The 23,850-nt window shown below is 41.7% G+C and overlaps 1 protein-coding gene across 4 annotated transcripts; it reads right to left on the reverse strand.

Moving 5' to 3' along the window:
• Window positions 1-6,030: 6,030 nt before the first annotated feature.
• On the reverse strand, window positions 6,031-22,866 carry mllt1a (MLLT1 super elongation complex subunit a). 4 transcript variants are annotated; one of them, XM_046391219.1, is made up of 12 exons: window positions 22,712-22,866; window positions 16,910-17,090; window positions 15,993-16,075; window positions 14,879-15,022; window positions 13,602-13,727; window positions 11,820-12,470; window positions 11,350-11,437; window positions 11,102-11,213; window positions 10,081-10,180; window positions 8,721-8,789; window positions 7,787-7,858; window positions 6,031-6,950 (listed from the first exon to the last, which is right to left on the reverse strand). In XM_046391219.1, the coding sequence occupies exons 1-12, from the start codon at window positions 22,721-22,723 to the stop codon at window positions 6,822-6,824; spliced, it is 1,767 nt and encodes a 588-aa protein (XP_046247175.1). In that variant the 5' UTR covers window positions 22,724-22,866; the 3' UTR covers window positions 6,031-6,821. The 4 variants fall into 4 exon arrangements, with proteins under 4 accessions (XP_046247175.1, XP_046247172.1, XP_046247174.1 ...); XM_046391216.1 differs by having other exon boundaries at window positions 8,712-8,789; XM_046391218.1 differs by having other exon boundaries at window positions 11,350-11,440.
• Between the last annotated feature and the right edge of the window lie 984 nt (window positions 22,867-23,850).

The following is a 23,850-nucleotide window of genomic DNA, read 5'->3' on the forward strand; positions in this document are numbered from 1 at the left end:
GTTTCTGACAGTATCACACTAACATAACAACTGTAATGTCTAATAAACTGTATAATTTGGGTGAAACAGTGAACGATGGAGGTTAAACTGCAGCAGAGGTCTCACGGTTCTCACAGGGTTTTCATTGCACAGCTGCGTCACAGACTACAATTTATTGATCAGCCTGTGCCAATAAACGTCCCACCCTATAGTGACATTTCCTCGATAAATGGTCAATGCATCATGAGTGTTACGGCCCAGCCTGCCGCTTGTCCTTTTAACCCCGAGACTGCATTGACCATCACATGAACCTTACATGAACCCTCCACGCACGGCCACGTCCGGGTCACACGGCGGTCAATGACTGGAAAACACAGGGAGAACAGTACTTAATGACTTTATTAATAATATGATTTCAAAATAAAAATAACATTAAAATAACATGTTTTGTCCTCATTAACAACTTGCATCATATGGCCACATGGTGGCATTGCAATGCCAAGTTTTTATTTTCAAAAATACCAAATTGTTCTGCCATCCAGTTCATTTGTTCTCCTTGTAGCTTTGTAGCTTGGACCACATACATGGAACACATTTGGGGCTCCACCCTCCCCACATTTTACCCCCCACCCACCCAGGTAAAAAACAAACAAACAAAACAACAAAAAAAAAACAACCCCTTATAAATACAGGCAACCCTGTCCCCTTGTCACAGACACATTATGACGACCACTGACACAGGATACATCCCGTCTGCACATGCCCCCTCCCACCCTCCCCTCCACATATTTGCAAGGAACAATATGCGCTATATTTTCGCGTTTTCCTCATCCTCTAAAGATCCACACAGTAGATATTCTACCTTCGCTGTATTATACACTTATTATATATAATAGTCTCAGCTGAAATGCTCCACTCCCACAGACCTCCTCACAGTTATGAAGCGTGAGGGGCCACTGGATCCAAAGTGTTTTTCATCCACTCCGTACTCGAGTCGGACCAGATAACGTTAATGTTAGCATCAAAAGTTTCAAAAGTTTCTCCGACTTGAGCTGCACACTGCAAATATTAGTTTTCCATGACAGGTGTTTCTGTACCTCTCGCCCACACAAGACTTAAATTTAAGTTTGGCCACTGGATGTTTCTTACCGCAATGGTTTGTGGGAGTTGTAGTTAACTAACTACATATTTTCTACAGCAGTTGTTCTGGGCTGATGAGTGAATCAGAGGAGTTTAATGCTGACCCAAGCTGCGGAAGTGCTCCAACTACAGTGTAATTCTGACAACAGGAAAAATGAATTGCACTTTTTACTTCGGTACCAGAGGCGCCCACAGCCGCTCCATCTCATTTTGCAACTCTATTGTTTCCTATGATGTGTTTCCTCAGGCTCAGTCATAACACAATAAAATTAGGTGTTTGGGTACAGATTTTCATGGAGCAGAAAAGAAACACTCAAATCATAACCGGACATGACACAGAAAAAAAAAACAAAAACATTTTAGCTCAACAATTCAGTTCCCTGAACCAAAATGTGGACTCCTCTTGTCCTTGTTCTGGTACAGTTATTCCTACTGGAAGCAGAGAGTGATAGCAAAGTTTAGCTCATCCAGAAAATATTTTCCAACACCTGCTTCTTGGTGTTCAGCTGTCATCAGAATCATGACACAAAAAGACATACAGGGAACATCCCCCATAACATTTTCCGCATAAAATAGATCCAATGGACATGTTTGTTTGTGAATAATAGCAACAAATCACGCCAAAAAACAAAGACAATTAAATAAAAAACAAACAAAAAATGTTGGCAAAGAAAAAAGAAATCAATTCATATCGTATTGCATGTAAATATTGTATAAAATCCTTAAAAATACAGTTTAGGTAACTACTTAAGTACTGAAGTCATCACAGCCAAAAGTGCAGAGGTCCATTTAAATAAAACATTGACTGTGGGTAGACAGTGGGGTTTCTCTCAAGTCCCCACATAACCTCCCCTCTCAACCACCACAACAAGGGACTGAATGAGTGCCTGGTCAAAGGTCAGAGTTCATGAACTAGGACTTAAAAGTTCCCACATCGATGCACAGAGAAGAGGACAGGAAGGTTGGTTTTTGTTTTGTTTTTTTTGTTGTTGTTGTTTTTTGTTTTTTTTTTAAATCTCTCCTATCGCTGACAAACACACTCGCAGATGCACAAACGTCACTCACACAGTTTCAGAGTTCATACTCAGTAATCACGGCCTGAAGTTCTGTTGACAGAGGCACACCTAGAGAAAATGAGGGTGGGACAGAGGGGGAAGAAGTGAGGGCAGGAGGGGGTTACTGCAGGGCACATAAGGTGGAAAGGATCCTGGGTTTTCTTTTCTTTTTATTCTTTTTTCTTTCTTTCTCTGTTGGTTTGTTTGAGATGCACGTTCCACGCTCAGACGGCATTAACAGTGAGGGCAAAGGGAGTGTGTACAAGTTGCTGAGCCAGGCAGGCAACAGAAAAGGAGAGGGAAGTATTAAAGCTATTAAAGTGTCAGAATAAAAACACTGACGGCAGGAAGATAACAAGAGGAGGAAGAAGAAGAGGAGAAGGAGGAGGAGGAGGGATGCAGGGAGGGAATCGCTCATTGAAGGATTGTACCACAGTGGGCTGGTGTGTGTGTGTGTGTGTGTGTGTGTGTGTGTGTGTGTGTGTAAGCCTGGAGGGCCCACAGGAACCAACACACCAGGAGCCTGAATCAAGAAGCAAGTTCACCTCAGACTGGCCAAGTTTTCTGGCTCCCAAAAACCTAACACTGCTGATCCTGTTTACCTATGCCACATCATGTCAAGAGTAATTATTAATCATTAGGAGATGAAAATGTTGATCTCTCTTGGGAAAATTTGTCAGTGCAGCACAAAAAGTAAAATTCAGTGAGTTTGAAAAAAGGTCAAGACCCGTAGGCAATATACAGTAAATATCAATATTTACACATAAACATGAAAGTGAAAGGTCAACAATAATAGTCAAATGATGCAATAATGAAATACTAAAAGTAATAGGCTATAGCTAATATCGGGCATTGTTATATATTCTTCTTTGACATTTTAGCTTCAACTAAAATGTACAATTTTTGAGAAATACAGTACTTGATCAGGTAAAAGTTAAACAAAATGAGTACATTAAACGGTTGGCTGGAAAAAGAAAAGCTCTATTTGGCTGGCAGGCGTCCATTTGGACAAAGTTAAATATCCGGACACCTGAAACACAGCTGTGGTCAACAGTTTAATTGCAGTTAGCGTTTTAAACCAGTGCATAAGTATATTAAACTTAATATAAACACAGAAACAACAGCTAAACTTCACAGTGGCTTTACAGCTTAAGGTTCTGTATTTAACAATGTGACGCAGTTTACCCGTATTAGCTGCTCTGTTTTCCGACTGTCTTGTTCGCCGACAATAACAGCCTGTAGACTGATTTCTACGTATTTGGGACTTTCCTTCCCCCCAAAATTCAAAGCATAAGATGTTTACGGGTGCTTCCCTTGTGCCTCTTATTCACTCCTTGGCTAGTTTCCCATTTGCGCGTTCCTTTATCAGTTACCGTTACTAAGCAACCAACGTCCGATCAACGCAGCGCAGCTAAGTTTCTGCTAGCTAGCTAACCGTTGCTAACAAACGCTATCGCTAGCCAGCGTGAATGTGTTAGTTGCCAGCTTGCTGCAATACTTCACCGTCATGCACGAAACTAACTTGAGGCATTATGACAACCGGTGTCAATTTTACAATAGTACAGGCGCGTCACCAACAACTGCTTTCTACTGGCTAGCTAGGGTTTAGCTACGCGGCGTGGACCTGTCGCTGAGTGTTTCTTAACGTTAGCTGATTAATTAGCTTTCAAACGGCAAGCTAGTTAGTATCACGTTTTGTCGTCACGGGGGCAGCCGTGGCCTAGAGGTTGGAGAGGCGGCTTGTGATCGGAGGGTCACCGGTTCGATTCCCCCACCGGACGGGCAGGAAAAAAATTGGGTGTGGTGGAGTGATTAATTAATGCCAAAAATGCTCCTGTGTGTGTTTCACTGCATGTAACTTGCCGGGTTTTGCACTTCTTTGAGTCTATAAAAATACTGTGTTAGCCAAATCTTAGTGCGCTGCAGTAATGGATCATGAATGCAACATAGTTTATGCTGGGCCAATTAGATAATTTCAGTACAACTATATGCCTCTATGACCAATATGCTGGGGACACTGTCTAAGAGTTGGCAACTGCAGGTCGCCCCCATGAACGTTACAACTGTCAACTGGGTGTCATTTCCCATCATCTCTAATTAAGGTTATTAATATTATTATTATTTTAACGGTGGGCAACTGGTTATACTTCAAAGATTATATAAAGTACAGCCAAGTGAATCTACCGGTGTATAACTTTAATGTTTTGTGCTCGTTCTGAATCATCGTTTGCAAGGTCCGTTCCTTAAAACTGAAACCATGCCACCAATAGGTTTAGTGGTGTAAACTGGGTGAAGTGAGCCAGCTTTCTGACACTGCTCAGCTTTTGTCGCAGTCATCTGTCTAATCCAATGATCTTGCTTCATGATGCAGGCCCCTGAGAGATGCATGTTAAATATTTAAAGAAAGAAAACCCAAGGAGAGTTTATTATTATTATTATTATTATCATAGCTTCATTTTCTGCCTACATGCCCTTTGTTGATGCTCTTCAAGTGCCTGTTAACTTGGTCTCGATCGCTCCACCATTAGCTCGAATACTTCAAACCGTTTGAGGAGGGAAGGCCAACCCTACTCAACGACAACCATCATCACAAAATACACAACAGCTGAAGCAACTAGAGCTAATTAATGTGACTTAACTACCACACATCACCTGAAGTTTCCTCTTTAAAACACAGAACCTAATCTCACAAAGCAAGAACATAAACACATGACCACCATCGTGGGGAAAAAACAGTGGCATCAAAATTTCTAGAGGGCTCGATTAACAGAAATGATAAAATGGCAACAGCCTACAAAGACATTAGAAAGTGAGAATCAGGGATGGAAGCCATTAAGACAATACTGGATATTCAGGCATCCCTATTAACACTTGTTTACCCAAAGGGGGTATGTTTTTTTTTTTTGGCGGGGTGGGTGGGGGGGGTTCCCCATCTGTGTGACCATGGCTAACAGAGCGCACACACACACCCCCCCCCCCACACACACACACACACTGCACGTCGCAGAAAAAGGCACTAGAGTGGGGCTGTTGCTAGCCGTAGAAAAGTAAAAGCGATATACATTCATAGCTCACAGGTCATCTTAACCGCAATCTGGGAATAAATACACAAAATGCACTTGTAGAAAAATAAAATGTAAAAAAGCATGGCCCCTTTTTTCTTCTCATTTTTGGATTCTGGGAGACAATTATGGCTACTTTTTCACGGCTTTTTTTTTTATACCCCCACCGTACCCAGCACTTAGAAGGCAATTCGGGAGTGATCCTCCACTGCTCTGGCCGCGAGCAGTCGAGCCCTTTCATGCACGCCAATATGGGAATAAGAAAGGAGGAGGGTGGAGAGGAGGGATGGAGTGGAGGAGGGGGGGGTTCAGTGGGAAAGGGGGAGCTGTTGGTAGGAGGTCAAGGCTCAGCTTTCAGTGCGAGGAAGTAAAGGGGGGGAAACTCAACAGAACATGTGTTTTCAAACGCTCAGACAACAGGGAAACCTCACCCGAACCACACACACACACACACACACACACGTCTAAGAGTCTTCATGTACAGTGTTGAGAGTAAGGACCTGGGAGACAAACATGCGTGAATATGGGTACAATTATAACCCCCCCCTCAAGCAGCATTTAGCATTTATAAGCACTCAACATTTAATAAATGGATTATAAAATACTGTAATTGAGTTGCATGCAGCTATATGGATATTTGAAGTGTTTATTAATTTATTAATGTTCAGAACTTGTCATCAGTTATAAGTTCTCCTCTAAAGAAACCACAAGCCTCCACTGCCCACAGGAGAAGTTTAAGTTGTTGACAAGTGTGTAAAAAAACAAACAAACAAACAAACAAACTTACAACTACATTAAAGTGAATTATAGACTATTTATTCAATGTTTACATACTGCTTAAAAATGCTAAATGTGGAGCGTTGAGGTTAACCACTACCTGAATCTGTTTTTTTCCTTTTCTTTTTTTTGCCATGTGTGTGCGAGGAAGGAGGGAAACCAGCTGTTGTTTGTGCTCGAGCTTCACAAACAAAAGGGAAGCTTGCATACACACACACACACACACACACACACACAGACGTATCAACATACACACACACACGACTCAAGAGTATGTCAAGAGAAATGAGCTCCAGCTGACAGCAGGGGGGAAGGGAACTGGAGTGTTCTGCAGAGTAAGGAGTGTGCGTGTGGAGGAGGAGGAGGGGGGAGGGAGGGATGGGAGGAGGGGAGGTATTGGCTTTGCAAAGGCGGGAGCGACATGAGTGCAGGAGGGTGAAGAAGGGGGTGTGGGGTGCATTCCATAGCTCTACACGGACTCAAAAAAGAAAAAGGAAGAAAAAAAAAAAGATGTGTAGTGAAAATCCTGACTGTAGACGGGGGGGTTCAGCTACTCCACTCCTCTGCCGCCCTGCCTTCCACACCTCCCCCTTCAGTTTCCTCCCCAGTGTCACCTGAAGGTGGTGCGTCTTCATGTGTGCTTGTGTTTGTTCATGTGTTTCTGTCTGCGTGTAGTTGTTCGACGGTTCAGTCAGGCCTGTTAGACAGCATGCGACAGGTGATAGCTGCTCATCCCGTGGCGAGTCTACCTCCTCTGCCGCCGCTGACATCCACACGCCGGGTTTCCCGCGTGGGTTTCAACTTCCTGTCACGTGGCCGTCGCCTCCAGGTAGCTCTGTAGTTTGCGGACAGTGGACTCGTCCAGTGAAAAGAGGTCAAAGTCAAAGGTGGTGTTGGTCACGTTGAAGTGGCCCGTCTCCTCGATCAGGTTGACGATCTGATAGAGGACAGAAAGAGAGGAGGACATATTTGTCCTTCAGATCACATTACACTATAAAAAACAAAAAACAAAAACAACAATATATAAATGGTTCACAGTGTTACATTTCCAATACCACGCAGAATACAATTTAATACCCGTTTCATGGTCCTGCCTGCAAAAATATGTAGATTTAACAGAAAACAGAAAATGAAAATGGCTGCTGAAATGAAACGTCACAGCAATCCTCAAAGTCACAGCAATCCTCACCCACAATCCTGTACATTTGGAAAATACTATCCCTGAGCTGGGACTTTTAGGGGGCTACATAATGTCTCTGGAAAGTAATTTAGACCTTGGTCCCTGCAGTGGAAACACACTGGCCTCCTCTAAAGGTTCTGCACCACCTGGACATTGTTCCTGCGGTGGAAATGCGTCTTGTGACAGTGTTTACTACAGGTCAGATGGTGTTAATGCCCTGACAAAAAAAAAACAACAAGTGTTCAACAGCCACCTGCATTTACAATTCAGTTTATGTCTCCAGACAGTCTGCCATTCAACATTACTGCCTAATTTTACTAAAAAAAAAACAAACAAAAAAACTATCTACACCAGAGAAAACATTAAAAACTAAATATGCCAACTTTGTCCTTCAGATCACATTATTCATGAAGAAACTCCATATATTAAAAAAACTTTTCTAAAAGAAATGGTTCCCGTCACTCTCCTTACCATTCATATTACATTGATTAAACAGCATTAATACCTTTTTCAGTACAATACTTTAATAACAGAACATGGCACAGTGTTTATCAAAACGAGGCTGCTATCAAGCAAAAAACACGAACACACACCTGCTGTAGGACGTTACGCTCCCTTAAAGCCATCAGTCTGCGATGGAGGTCCACCAGCTCTTCTGTGTAAGCCTGCCGAGACAACAGCGAACATGAACGGTGTCGTACTGAAGATAAGCTTCTCAGTACAAGGAAAGCAGAGTCATGGGAATGTCACTTTGTAAGTAAAAGGCTAACTTCCCTACAAATGTGAGCAAAATTAAACATCTGTCATTAAAAATTCAACAGGCCATGACTTGTAATCCAGTGGGGGACGTTCCTAAAAGTAGAGAGAAAATAAGCAAGCCTTGCCAGATAATCTCAATATCAAACCATCTGAGAGGGGATGGGTGGAGGCATTTCGGATTCGACACCACAGATGCGAGAAGAGAAGATGGAAGACGGCTGCTTACTGTAATCAAGTTGTATGCTGTTATGTGCTTTCATTGTTAATATGCATGCATCCTGTCTGTGGTCGAGAAAAAAACTGATTGACAACCTTACTTGCCTGCACAGACATCTGACTGACACTCTGACTATCACTGTATGTTGTTTACAGCCCACTGAGACAACGTTGTGATTTTGGCTGACATAAATAAATTGACTGAAACCAAAACATTGATGACAGCTTCTTTTTTTTTCCTGTTTTAGCAGAGAAACTCTCTGCTGTTCACCAATGGCAGATGTTTCATAAAACTGAGCATATGTTTTAATGTGAATCAGTCTTACAAGATCAGCTCACCACATTTCATCTGTACATAAATCATCTTGTTACAAAGAAAGAAACAAGAGATTAATTTCAAGGGTTCGTAGGCCAAAGTCTGTCTGCACATCTGGACCGATTCAGTGGCCAGCACTCCACAATGAGTTCATGAATGTACTATTATTGACAAAAACAGCATGCGTGTGTGAGGGTGAGAGTTAAAGCATAAAAAGTTTGATTTACCCTTCCTACCTTGTCGTATCCCTTCTTCAACACCTTCTCTGAGCGAAACGAGGAATCTGGACTCTTTCTGCCTGAAACCTGCAGGAAAGAGATCGGAGAAAGAGCAAAAGAGGGACAGGAGGAGAGAAATTACACAGAGAGGACACAAAGAAGAGACACAGAGGCAGTAATATGAGACCACGAGAGTATCTGGGACAGTGATGACAGTTAATACAGCGGAAATGTAAGTGGGAACCTGATGAAGTCCATGTCTCATTTTTGAATGTCTTCAGGCCAGTCCGTGTCAGGTAGGAAGCTCAACATTAAAAATACAGCATGTTCTAAAATTTAAAAACTGAATAATGACTTAGACTATTTTTTCAATACTGTTTTGATAGTTTTGCTCAGATACAGGCTTCTCAAACACACAAAACTACTTTCTTAATTACTTTCATTCACAAAACCAAAAAAAGATCCACAACAAAATAATGCTTGAGGAAGTCAGGAATTATGTTGACAGCTGAACACTGCAGACTGTATTTACTCAACACTGCTAAGAATAAATAAGACGGCAATCAGTTGAGAATTTCCTAAACCACCCTGTTTGTTTTCTAATCACACTACTTCGGTTCTAAGGATTCCTTTTTTAATTCACACTGTAACAACCAAAACCAAAGCCATATACAGTTGTCTATATTTTACCATATATAGTTCTCTAAATTTATTTTATTTTTTATTTTATTCTTATCTCTGATTTTTATATTTAGCTAAGAGTTTATCTCATTATTTTCAAATAATTCCTTCCTCCTTAGTTGTTTGCAAACTGCCCTGTGTGCTGCTTCCCTACTTTATAAGCTGCTGGAAATCCAATTTCCCTGAGGGAGTCATCCCAAAGGGATCAATAAAGTCAAGTCTAAGTCTAATTCTGAAAAATCAGTTGAAGAATGATTTTAACAATGGTTTTAGCTCCTACACCAGCACAAGAGGGACTTTGAGTGGCCTAAGTATACAATGACTGGCTGAACACATGAGCCAAAGCCATACCACCAACCACCATTTTTTTAAAACCTGCAGGAAATGTTATCCATATGAACAACAGCTGGTTACTGTAGCCTTAAAGAAATGGAACAAAACAGAGAAATGCCTGTTAAATTACTGTTGGTGTATGTCGCGCAGAAGTAAAGTTTTCATACCAACCACAGGCCATCTTACATCACTTCAGCGCTCCTTATTGGCAGTGCAAATGCAAACAGGAAAAAAAGGCTCCTGAAGGTATGTGGTCCTGGGGATTCTCTGGGAGGAACTGCCCACTGAGGAGCTCCCCAAAGATCTGTTTGGTCCGAAAACGCCTAATGAAAACGGGCAGTAAAATGAGGTCTGTGTGACTCACTTTGTTATTGGAGGAGTTGTGTTTCTGCGGCGGCGGGGCAGGGTCTCGACTGGGGCTGTGCGAGCCGTCACTGCTGTCACTCTCGCTGTCCAGACTGAGTCTAGCAGGGCAACAGGGCGAGATCAGAGGTCAGTCACACTCGACACGACAAACTGTCACTATCTCCTCACTAAGCATTACATTTGGATGTGTACGTATGAGATCAGAATGATCATTTCCTGTTAATACAGACAGATAGTTAGTAAAACAAATCGAAATTAGCAGCGAGTTTCATGTGGTGAGGGAAACTAAAATTTACAAACCAGCAAGAGTAAACAACACTGAGAAGAGGCACGCAATGGGTGAGGTAGGAAGAGAAAGTTAAGGTGCCTAATCAGCATCACTACATGTTACACTGTATGACGTGGGTCTAATAAAATCCCTGAGGCACTTGGTGTCAGTGTGTATGACAGTTTTGACAAACGTCAGATGTGTGATAAATGCCAGTTGAATAGTAGGGCCACAATAAGCCATATAAATAGAAAAAGTAAAGATGCAGGTAGGAAGCTCCATTCACCTGACTTCATGTGCATTTTCCAAAACAAAAGCCTCACTATAAGGGCTGTAAATTTAAAAGACACAAACTCTCCTGCAGTAGTTTAACAGTTTATCATCTTAAAGCACTCAGCTGCTATTTGCATGACCACAGTGGAGGGAAAAGCACCCTGATTTGCATTTTCTGTTGCAGATTCTCTGGAGGTTTGGTTAAAATCTTGGCTAATTTCACATGCACATAAACATAAGTAAGCTTTGACCATAGCACAACTCTAAGCACCCGCATACTTCATAATATGACAAGGTGGACTCCACCACAGTCAAAGGAAAGACTGCAACACACAAAGTGAGTCTGAAGTAAATATATGATGTAGTGTAACACTTGTTTGCCAGGGTTTACCATATGTGAACTTGCTTCAAAGTGCTGTCTGGGACCAGTGTTTTTAATAGACTGTCAAATATGTAAGGGGTCTTTAGGGAGACTGACCGAGAGTCACGATTGGGGGGGTTGGTTTTGATGGGTGTCTCCTCCTCTGAGCTGCTGTCGTCGTCATCCGACTCTTCTGACTGGATCTCCTCCACCATGGATCGAAGGGGGCCTGGGAGGAGGACGACAGCAGTGTTCCACAAACTCCAATACTACTCACTTCAACAATCCAGAAAACTTTTAACACGCATATATTACGCGGTACATGAAAATGTTCTGCGATGAAACAAGATGAACGGACTCTCTACCTTGGCCTTGCTTCTGTCCAGGCTCAAAATCCGAATCTGAACTGGAGTCAGAGCTCGAACTGGAGTTGGAGGGACTAGAAGGGGCCGACTGCTATAGATGACAAAACAAAAAAGACAAAAGGAGAAGAAATGGGCCGATCAATGATGAGTTTACGATCACTACATCAGGTGATTATTGTGCCATTTCTGACTTCTGCAGTGCCACCACTTTCTTTGGACTCTTGGTCAAACAAAACAAGAAGTCTGAAGATGCTGGACTGAACTTTAAGCAATTTTAACAGGCACTTTCATCATTTTATGACACATTACAGACCAAGCGATTAATTGATTAAACAACAAAATGATCATCAATTTAAGCAATGATAAAAATAATCCTCAGTTGCAGCCTGAATAACATTTTTGAACAGCATGACATCATAAAATCTATTCCTGAAAGAATAATTTCCACACTCTTCACATTTAAGACATACCTCTGACTTTGACGACGCTTCGTCCTCTGAATTTGACTCTTCTGACTCAGGAAGTTTCTTGGGCTCCTTCGGTTCCTGTGTTTCATTTTTGCTTTTGGTCCAACGACCTTTTTCCTTGGGTGGTTTCTTCTCTGCGTAGGGCTGGCTGGCTGCAGATGAGGAGGACACACGAGGAGAAGTTCCTGTGAAGGTCCCGCCGGTTGGCCCCTTTGGCCCCTCTGAGCTGCCCTTCTTCTGCTTCTTCGCACTGGGTTTGGGAGACTCCACAGTGGACGGTCGTTTCCCCGGGGCTTTGGACTCAGTGGGCCCTCCTCCGCCTCCACCCCCACCACCCCCTCCGCTCCCCGCCCCCCCTCCTTTGGGGGACATGCCCTCCATCTTTGACTCCTTCAGGGTAAGCTTAGGCTCTTTGAAGGCAGCCTTGGGTAGGACCTTAACTTCATCTTTCACTTTGATCTCTGACGGCTTTTTTGAAGAAGATGAGGAAGAGGAGGGGTCGCGGCCACTCTTGCTGCTTCCGTCCCGGTCGTTGTCTCCTTTTGACGTGACTTTGCTCTCCGAGTCTTTTCGGGGCCGTTCGCGGTGCTCCTTAGTCAGCTTGTGCGGTTTGGGTCCTTTGCTACTACCACCACTTCCTTCTTTGCTGGGTTCCTGGAAAGAGAAAACAACAGCACTTTGAGTGACAATGCAAGCCTCCAGCCAAGGGTTCAGAAACACAAAGATCTTGTCAAGATCTGGCCAGCCTAGTCTGCACTGTGGTAACATTTACTGTGAACCAGATGTCAAATCAACAGCCATCAGTCATGCTAGCAGCTCTGAACAAAATTCTATAACCAGCATGCTAACATGCTGAGGTATAATCTTTATTATGTCCTCTATCGTAGTTTAGCACGTTAGTATTGTAACATTTGCTAATTAGCACTGCAGCATATCTGAGGTGGATGGTAATGTCAGTTTTACAGATATCTGGTAGTAACAAAGGCTGTGCATGTCCACCACCTTCACTGGAGTGGCATGTAATAAAGCTGTCAGACACACCGATGCAGGTAGAGGTGGTATTTCCGCACTGTTCATCCACTTATCGGCAAGCAGGTTTTCAAACACTATTGAATCCGATGTGGAAAATTCCTGAGTGGAGTCTATTTTTCACCGTGAAAAATAGACTCAATACAGACTGGAAGACTGGGGAGAGGGGCGATGATGTATGAGGTGACTTTTTCTGTGTCAGCAGATGGACACAGCTGGATGAAACCAAGACTGGTGCTGCTGCTCAGCACACGCCCACTCATGTCACAACAATAACGTGGACTGAAACAACATGTATTTCTACGTCAAAATGAAGGGGAATTTGCCACCAGCTTAACTTTAAGTTTGGCACCAATGTTGGTCTTGTTTTTGTATATTACCTAAATTCTGCTGAAGAGACAGGAACAAACCAGTGCCGTTTCATTTCAGCCAAGCATGGAGACCTTACAACTGTGCAGGTCTGTGAAAGATTGGTACCAAAACAATGGCAACAATGGAAAATGTATCGGGATCAGTTTCCTGTTTTCTACCAGTATGTCCCCTTCTCCTGGCAAATACACTGGCTGAGTAATTCTGCATACATGCATACAGATGCTCAAAAACAGCTGGCAATGATTAGAAGCCTGAGTCAGCCTGTTCTGAAGACTGATTCAATGATTTTTGTAAGGGGAAAAAAAATGTCAAGTGACACTTTCTGGTTAAATACTCCAAATGAAATGAGCAACCTGAAAAGTACTGGCGAGCAATTTAACCAACCTTTGACATATGAGAAGTCTTGGTCTTTTTGGGGTCTGAGAAGGCAGAGAGGGGGATGGTGGGGAGCATTGGGTAGTCTGGACTGGGCCTTGATACAGCTTCAGCCCCTTCTGGGACCACCAGTATCTGAAATTAAAGAGACAGGAGTTACAGAGTTGCTGAGTAGATTTTAAAAGCAACCATACACTGTATACTGTAGATTCTCAAATGATGTGCAGTGCATGTATTTAGTTCGACTGAAAACAAAACAAGGGTTTTATAAAGCAAAAGGCTATTTTGAACCATCCGTAAAAGTCTTGCTAAACCTTTCCCCAACTGTTAGTCATAGTTGTAGCACTTTCACCGCTTGAATGGCCATTAAACTCTCCCATTTGAATCATCGGCTCAAAACATGAACAGATGAGTCAGAAAATATTGCTGTACATAAACGCTCCCATGTTACATTTCAAATACACAGACCAGAAAGCTCTGTTAAAGGTGGAGAAGAATATAGTGTGGCTGACTGTTCATCACTCTCACTCACTTTGTTAACAACGATTTGGTCTACACAGACAATATCCACGCCTGGTAGACTTAGTGTGAAAGTGTGAAAGTATAATGACTAACCAGCAGAGACAACATCGCCCTGAATTATTTATTATCATGTTACATCCTTTTTAGTACTTCCCTGCAGTGCATGTTTTCCAATAATTTCTGATGATACAAACAATTTAATTAAGAAGACCTGGATCGGATAAGAGCCATGAGATGGGTGGATGGATTAACTGATCCAAACTGATGATTTCAAGTTAAGATTTTGCTAAAACAATGCCCATTCTGAGACAAGGAGCTTCGTCCATACTGTGACAGCAGTTTGCTGCAGGCCTGTCGGTGCTGACTGCAGCAAGACAAGAAAGGACTGAATAGCACGCATGGGATCCGGTGTCGCATGAAATCACACTTTAAGAGTTCAGCTGTAAGTGTTAAACATCTCAGCCTGCACAGCCCGCAAATACAAAAACATCTAACAAACAATACAGACTTTTGCAGGGAAGAAAGAATATTTATATTTTTGATTTGCTCTTTAACGAGGAAACTGAACTCTGTGAAAGATCTGAAATGGGAATTCAAAATTCCTACTTTGCAACACCATTTGAGAATTCATGTTAAAATGCTCTACGTGATAGCTGCAACTTCAGCACAACTGTTGACTTTAGTATGGGCCATTGACTACAGTCACTCATGTAGCCACCAGTCCTGTCAACCAGGCAATCGGCGAGTGTCCAAGGCAGCCTCACCCCTCCAGCTTTGATCAGCTTTCTCCTGAATTCTTTGGTGGGGTTGTTGAAGGTGAGCTTCTCACAGCGCAGGTGGTTGACTGGTGGGTTGCCCTCCAAGTTAAGGAATAGGTCGTAGTTAAAACACACCTTTTTTGGCTCCTCCTGAAGGAAGACATGAGGATAAAGGCTCTTTTAACACTCCTGTAACAGCATGTGTGCCACAAAGTACTTAATGTTTGTCTTCCTGTATTTCTGCCCCACATACCTTCACCTCTCAACACCTACATATTTCACAACAAAAGATAAAAGCTGAATGAATGAACTGTCACCCTGGAAGTCAATTTAAAAAAAAAAAAAGGGACAGATATAGCTGGAGCCGGCACACTGATAAGAAACAACTGACATTCCTGAGAAAAGCTTTTATTAGCTGAGGAAAAGACACACAGAGATTTAAAAAACTCAAAATGTCCTCTTGTACATTTGATTAATGGCTGCTGATGTTCACACTCCTCTTGCTTGCCTTTAAATATTTTCGTCACAGATTTGTCCATTGTGTTTATGTTAATTGAACATAAGAGGAAGAAGTAACATTTTTGGGTGCAGTCCAAGTTTAATATTATAAGGAACTGCAGGAGCTAATGATACATTAATGTGCGCACACTGTACCTCTTCCACATCATCCTTATCTTTTAATGAGGGTTGAGTGGATTTTTTTCCCTTTGATTATTCATTTAAAAGATTTGTTGAAGACTTAAGGGGTCCAGTATAATAATGTGTGTTAATTTTATTTCTATCACTAATTTTGACTAACACAATCGCACATTTTGATTGGCTGAGTGGGTATACAGACAAAATCAAAGCAAAGCCCTTCTCAAAAACAAAATTGGTCAAAGTATCACTGCTTGCACTCACTTGCACTTAAGTAATTTACCTGCACTTAAGTTATCTGACTATTCTTCACTTTGGGCAATAATCTGATTCCTGCCCCATCATGTAATGCAATTTCCTGAAAACTTCCTAATGTTTTTCTTTGCCCACAAAGCATAAATTTCATGTAATAAATACTGCATATCTACACAGAGAGGCCTGTCAACAGCCTCACAGTTTACTCCCTGTGTCCGGTCAATCTCACCTTGTTCTTGAAGTAAACCTCAATAGGCATGAGGAAGCCGGCGTAGCCCGATTCCTCCACTTTGTACGGAGGCTCCTTGCACACTGCAGACAATCGTTTGTGATGTTAAGCTTATGAACAGAATGACATACGAAAATAACAACCAACTTCAAGCTATAACTGAATTACAAGAGGCAAATGATAAATGATGTTACATTACTTGACTGTCTGCCTAAGGAAACCATATTCTCCCATGACTTATTCTTTCATGACTTTTGAAATGACTGACTGAACGTACAAGTCAATTAGGAGCTTTGTTTCACCACTTAGATGCGGATCAATTTTTGGTGAGGAAAGAGCATTGTGGAAAAAAAATGTGATGTCCACCATCTTGATTATTTATTTTTGTTTGTTTGTTTGTTTTTGGAGCCAGTAAAGACCATATTTGGTTGAGAGCGTAGCGTTTTGGGGGATACAACTTGATTAAACCTGACTGACAACCTGAGGACACGTTGCAGTAGCAACTTGTCAACTACAAGACAGCCAGTACACTCTGCTTTATTGTCTTTTAATGGGACAATTAGACAGTTATTTACAAAATGAATATCATGCTGTATTGCCTTAAAAGTAGCGACCATAAACTCATTGGGAACTCAAGTGGGGAAATGGTAATTTTCTCGAAAGCATTCACACAAATGGACTTCTGGATTTGCCCCCTGCTGGCGAGTAGAATGAATGCAAGTCTAAGACGAACATTTCAGACCAGGAAGCTCGATCAGTGGTCTGTATTAAATACCTACCACCCACCCAAAAAAAAAACAGTGCAAACAACCTGAATTAAGCACTATTACCCCCCCCCCCCCTAATGTTTCAATTCAGCATTCTCTTCTGACTTCTGCACAGTTTAAGACGGAAACGCCGTTATCTCCCTGTCTTACCTCTCTTGGGTTTGGGGAAGCTCTCGTGCAGGCGGAAGACGACCTTATCTATAAAGTGCTGGATGTCTCCAGTCTCTGGGCCTCGGACAAACACCATCCAGTCGTGGGTGAAGCCTTCGGATGTCACCTTCTTTCTTAGCTGGGCTCTGTGGCCCAACTCCAGCTTCACCTGCACTGTGCACTAAAAAGGGACAGACGGGAACAAAAGAAGGCAAACATATTACTATACTAGACTATACTACACTATAACATACACAAACCAAAAATAGGTAAAATGTGAACTTCAAGGGCAGACTGACATTTATTGAGATCAAGTAACCGATGAGGATGCAGAGTGGAAACATTTGTCTGCTGTTATCTACACTTTGTAAATATTGTGGTAAGCAGAGTAAGGTCAAATAAGAGAAGATTATTTTCTTCCTCCACTGAGCTTTTCAGACTTTAAACTGCATGTGGGTTTTCATGCGATACAACAATTTTACGTGCAACTTTAAAAAAAATTTTTCCCCCTCAGATTTATGCTCATATAACCTACATGAGATCCCATAGATCTCACAAATACACCAGATCAGAAAAGGAGAGAACAGATTGATAACCTGAATTTAAGGAGGTCTCCTCTATCTTTCCTTGCCTATGAGAAAAACATTATCGTCGCAACTACAAAGAATTACTGTAATTCAAGCCAGTTTTACTTATATATTCCAAAAACAACAAATCACACATTTCGCTTTAGATGAGGAAAACCTCAAGAAAATTTTTTTTTAAATTAATTTAAAATTGTTTATTAATCTGCCTATGTTCTTCATGGTAAATCAATTCAGTCAGAAATCACAAGGTGACATCTTCAAATCACTTATTAAACTTTGGGTCCAGAAGTCAAAGGCATTCAGTTTATTCAGCAAAATTTCACCTTGACACTTCAGGCATTATGTATTAGGATGTTTTCTAAGAATTAAAATCACAAGTAAATGTTTCTTTAAAAAGTAGGGAAGAAAAACCTTATTCTAAAAAGCAAACAGATTGTTAACACGAACTTGCACAGATTTTCCCAACATGACTTCCCTTCCTGTCACGTGACAACACTAAAACAACAACACTGCTCTTACTGCGATGTTGAGCTGAAACAACTGATTAGTCAATTAATTAAGTGGTTGTCGAATCACATTTTATTCCTAAAGCAACGTTAAACAGCAGAGTGACAAAGTGATTCACATGTGCCCAGAAAATACACCACAACAAAATACAAAAAGGAAGTCATTTTTGACACCACATGCTCACCAGCTACAGCTGGTTACATATGTGAATGTGTGTTGTTTTCTTAGCCTTCGCTGATAAAAAAGAGGAATATATTTCAGTTCTGGACAGTGGTCAGACAAAACACAACATCTGAAGAAATCACTTTGGACTGAACAGTGTTTTCTGGTTATTTAGACCACAAGATTAATGGGGGAAATGATCAGCAGAGCTGTCAGTAATGAAAACAACATAAAAAAAAATATATGATAGTCTTAAAAATATGATTCGCTGCTATAGATTAAACTACCCAGCCGGTTCCTGGTCCAATGTAAGAACTTGCTATTTGTGCCTGTTTTATATAATCACAATGTGTATATCTTTGGACTGATGATCGGATAAAAGAAAAGAAAACAAAATTACTCCGGCCTTCTGGACACTGCGATGGACGTTTCTGTTCTCTGATGTCTTACAGACCAGACGATTAATGAAAAAACTATTTCACAGATGAATTGGTGATGAAAATAATTGTTAGCTACAGACTTCAAATCCTGGTCCCCTGCAGTTCCAGACTTCAGTGACTAAGACACCTTGTAAACTGAGGTTGCTTTTGAAATAAACACAAGCAGTGGGATTAAACCATTATTCATTGGGTTCTGATTCCACCTTGAACAAAACCTCCAAATCTCTATTTTGAGTGTGTGGACTTTATACTCAACAGGAGAGGCTGAACACTTGGCCTGGACACAGAGCTGAACTGGTGTCGGGACGCTCCCTGCGGAATGGGAGTGATTAGCCACCCGAGTCGACTGATCTCAAAAGGTTTGTCCAGAAGTGGGACACATTGTTGGACTACCGCTCTCTGCCAAGAACAATGACTGCGACGGGACGAGCAAATGACACAGTGCTGGTGGAGACTGGCATAACAAGTGAAGAGGCTATGGAGATGGAGTGCAGGAGGGAACGAGGGGTGGGGTGGGACAAGTGGGGACAGACAGACACTTTATGTCCAGGGGACGGCTGAAGAATGTGGGGATTTGGCCCCGACAGAGAGCAGCTCGTGAGCTGGGACTGAGTGGGAGGATTAGAGGGGACAGGATTGAGATGAGCTGGTTTGGCACTCTCTGGCTCATTCACTCACACACACTCACACTCTCTCTCTCACACTCACACAAACACACACACCACACACACACACACCACACACACACCTCCCCTGCCTGGCACTCTGCCCGGCCATTCTGTGGCAGTAATGCCCTTAAACTCCAGACTCCACCACACCCACACTGAGGAGCCGTGAAGTCCCTCCAATCATCAACAACACCCCCCTCCCAACTACTCCACAAAATCAGGAATGTGATAAGAACAACATAAAAATCAGGAAGATAATGAGCCAAAGAGGAAGACAATTACTCTGTTAAAAAACAAAGGGAACAAAAAAAACAAACAGGAGCCTTTCTCCCAATAATCAGAATCAGAAAAGCAGGTGTAATAAGGGCTGACACTAATCAGTCAATCAATAATCAATATGGCTGATCGACATAATTGAAACTATTTAAATGCAGATGTACCAAACATTCACTGAGGCTGGCTTCTCGACTGTGAGGATTTGATGATTTCCTTTGACTTGTGTGACAGTGAACTTACGATATTTGGGTTCTGGACTGTTGACCTAAACAAGTGAAAATATTAGTTTGAACTTACTGTCATATCCCCTATTTTTCACCTTGTTTTCACATCTTCCAGTGAAAATGATTAATCGGTTAACTGAGAAAATAAACGTCAGATCAGTAATTGAAATAATCATTAGCTCCAGCTATACAGAAAATACTACAGCCGTAACTAATGAGCATTTTCACTAAGGATTGTTTGATTAATTGTTAATTATTTTCCCCATAAAAAGAATTGCCTACGTGAGATAACAGTAAAAAATGCCAACAGACTTCTACAAATTTGTTAGACCAACAGTCCTAAACCCAAATATATTGAATTTATAGTGAAATAAAACAGAAAAAGCAGTAAAACACAACATTTCAGAGGCTGGAGAAAGCAAACGTTTGGCATTTTACAAGGAAAATGACTCAAACAATTAATCTGCTATTGATCAACTATTAAAATAATTGACTGCTCATTTAAGCTCTATAAAATGTAGCCAGGAAAAGAAAACCACACTAATGGAGATGGATATCAACTGAACTGCACCACATTGCCTGAAAATCTGAATCACCAGGGACAGCGGTCTAAAAAAAAACAAAAAAAACAATAGTTATGTTTCGCAATCATTCGGATCTAATGGTATCAGATGGGTAAAATGACTGGTGGCAACACATTCATTTAGCTTTTATCTATTCAAGGCAACACAGGAGGATACAAAACCAGACAGCACAAAGCCACTTATATTGTGCATGCTCTCTCTCTCACGGTGCACCAACAGAGGGAATAAGAGAAAATACAAAATCTGACAGACACACTGGCTCCCACAAAAACAATGAGCTCCCAGCTGACATGCGTAAATAATAACCCTCATGACTATGTTAATCTCTTCCAGCTAATGAACGACTGAAATGAAAAGCAAAAAAAAAAAAAAAAGTTTCCCTCGGAGGGGGCAAACAATTATGACAGCAGCTGCGTTTTGATGAAGCTACCGATTCCAGTTGAATCTGTCACACCTTAGGCCTGAATGATAACATACACTGAGGGAGCAACTTGTACAGGAACATGGTCAGTCCCAGAGAGCTGGCGGGGGGGGGGTCCACAACAGCCTATCTGCAACACCCAAGGAAAACAAGACAGTGTGGGACACAGGGTGTGGGGATTGTGGGAAGCTACATGAGCACTTGCCACTTCCACCCCAACTGCAGTGCTGGTAACACACAGAACTCACAACTAAAAATCAGCAAAGACTTCACTATATGGACTACTGCAGCTTTTGAATCAGGTTAGCTACTTAACTTGTTATCAAGCTGTGTCATGGTGCTGTAATGTGCAATAAATGTAAATGTGAAGTTTACAAACCGAACCTGACTTTCTCCGGGATCTGACGGACTCTACTACAGACTTATTAGATCCACCTATTTAAAATGAATGCAGTGCAGTACAACAGCGCTTCATTTAAGTTTCATTAAAGTTAAAGTGCATATCAGATAGCGAGGCCCAACAAAATTAAATACTTAAAATTAAAGACTGTCTAATACAAAGAAATACAATTAAGTTCAATAGCAGCGCAATCTACAGCCTGCAAAATGACCATTAAGCTGAACGAACACCTCTGTGAAACAGTTTTAACAAGAATTAATCATTACAAACTTCACAAAGCCAGGTCACTGCAAGGCTGCTGTGTTAATTTTTAAGTACATGTACGAACAAAATGGCAAATGTGCATATATTTGAGTAAAAAGAATGAAAAATCTAATTCAACTCTTTCACAAGTAACACAGTTAACCTTCCTCACAGAAGTACAACCACACCATTCTTTTAACTTGTAGCAGAAGACTTCCTCTGGATGAACACTCACACATCTAGTTAAAACTTCAAAGGGGCCAACAGTGAATGCAGACTAGTTCCAAGAAAGTGGCTGAGCCGCTTTCCAAGGGTGTGTGGCCTAACCATTTGAAATATAGTCCTGAATAACCTCAGGCATGTAAAGAGGAACCCACTTTGAAGCAATATCTCCTTTACTGTTAGCAGATCTGTAATTTCTTTTGCACACATTTCTGTTTTCTGCTAAATAAATGATGACGCTTCTAAGGACCACACAAATCTCAACTGTGCACACTTCCCCGTGCAATGATGTTCATTGTGAAGACGTGATCTTGCAATAGCAAAGGGTTTACATGCCGGGTCTTTTAAGACGAGCCAATGCATGGGTGGTCATCATGACTGGATTCAAGTTCAACGTTTGCCACAGAAATCTGCCACCATGCTACGTGCAATTTAGTCGAGAATGAATGTAGTAACCTATGTATTAAACATTAACCAACTCCTAGCACAAAAATGCAAAGATATTACGTTAGTTGGATGGTCGTTGCTGCTTTTATTAGCCTCGCATGTGTGGTTTCAGGCCGCTGGCAGTGGAGACACCACCCCGCCTCTCCAGCCCAACCTGGAGAGGACAAATCTTTTCCCCGGCGCCTTGTAGCGGCTCCTTAGCCTTTAGCCAACGGCCGACACTCTCCTGATAGGTAGAGTAGCTTAGCTTAGCTAGACAAAACCTCGAGTCAAATTGGAATTCGTGGTGTTTAACAACGTGCATATGCGTTTTAAACACAGCAGAGCGGAATAAACACCAGGTGTAAATCTCTTTGTGTGCCTGGTTGTGGCTACAGCTATGCAGCGGTGCTGAATGGTGTGGTAAACTGAAGCTAGCTAGCGGTAAATACCGATGTATGAGTGCCCAGCTAGCATAGCTCCAGAGCCAAACAACTACGAGTTCATTAGCAGCAGGAGCATTTTTTTCTTCTTCTGGCTAGCAGAACAGAGGATTCATTCCTGCCTTGCCAGCGCACATCCCGCTGGCATTTTCTCCGTGAAAAGTTCAGATTCCACAAGGAGACACAAAAGCCACTGTACCTGGTTTTCCATGTTTCTCTGGCCTCAGTGATTGTTGTATGTATTTACAGCGGCGTTTGCGGAGCGTCTCCCCAGCCTCTGCTCCTCATTGTGTGTCAATCCAGCCCAGAAGCGGAAGGCAGACGGCTCCCCTCCCCTTCCAGACGGCTGCTGGCAGGCAACCAAAACAGAAAGCTCTCTCAGCCAATAAGAACGCTGGGAATTTAAGCACTCTTGAAAGGAGCCAATCAGAACACGCAAGGGGCGGGTCAGACACCGGGCTGCAAATACAATTAAAGCATTTTCTGGAGGTTTTCTCGAGTGACAGCGAGCAAGTCCCAATGGCTACAGCTCTGTTTCAATTGTAAAATGCACACGATGCTAATTGATTAATCGGGGTTCAATTATATGGGGTTTCACATTTTACCTATTGTCATTAGTCTGATAAATGCAGCATCAATAACGTTAACAGTCAGGCTTATGTCTTAGTCATACAACTTAATTTTTCGCAATCCTCTTAAAAGGTATGTTAAATTTTCTGAGTTCCCACTTTCCCATACAGAATACTTCTGTTTCAAACCAGTCTTTTAAAAGCATAATAAGCTTCGATAGAAGCAGCCATGACATGTAGTTATACAATTGTGAGGTACTTTACTGGTGACAATCCATTATTATAATAACATTGACGGAGTCCATTAATGCATGTGTGAGTAATTCTACTTTTGATACAGCAAGTTAACTTTTAGCTTTTTTTAAAAAAAATTTGAACACTTTGAATTAAGTATTTTTATAGTATGTAGGTATCTGAGCATTGCTACTTTTACTTCTTTCATTAGTGGTTAAAAGCAAACATTTGAATGCCAGTAAAAGCCTGTAAAAAGCTGTTTTTCCTCACTTTGCCAGTAAAACAAGGAAGCCTGCATGAGAATTCCTTTGTGTCCCCATGTTGATTTTGGCAACACGTCAATCAAAAGAAGAATCTGAAGTGATTCAAAAGAAGTTAGCTTTTACTGCATCGTCGAGATGAAGCTTTCCCAAATTTGGGTACATCTGAAAAAGCATAATGAAAACTTTACACCACATCCTACACAGCCTGTCCCAAATGTCCATTTCCGACGTGCGTCTCCTGATGAGTGAGGGCCCATTGCAGTCAAGTCTCT

Source organism: Scatophagus argus, chromosome 6 (genome assembly GCF_020382885.2).
Source record: "Scatophagus argus isolate fScaArg1 chromosome 6, fScaArg1.pri, whole genome shotgun sequence".
Taxonomy (NCBI): domain Eukaryota; kingdom Metazoa; phylum Chordata; class Actinopteri; family Scatophagidae; genus Scatophagus; species Scatophagus argus.

What these genes read in the sequence shown, in the direction of transcription:
- mllt1a (XM_046391215.1), bottom strand. An exon ending in CTTCCCCAAACCCAAGAGAG is followed by an intron (nt 16,076 to 16,909) that starts GTAAGACAGGGA and finishes GATTGTCTGCAG; the next exon opens with TGTGCAAGGAGCCTCCGTAC. An exon ending in AGACTTCTCATATGTCAAAG is followed by an intron (nt 12,471 to 13,601) that starts GTTGGTTAAATT and finishes TTCTCTTTCCAG; the next exon opens with GAACCCAGCAAAGAAGGAAG.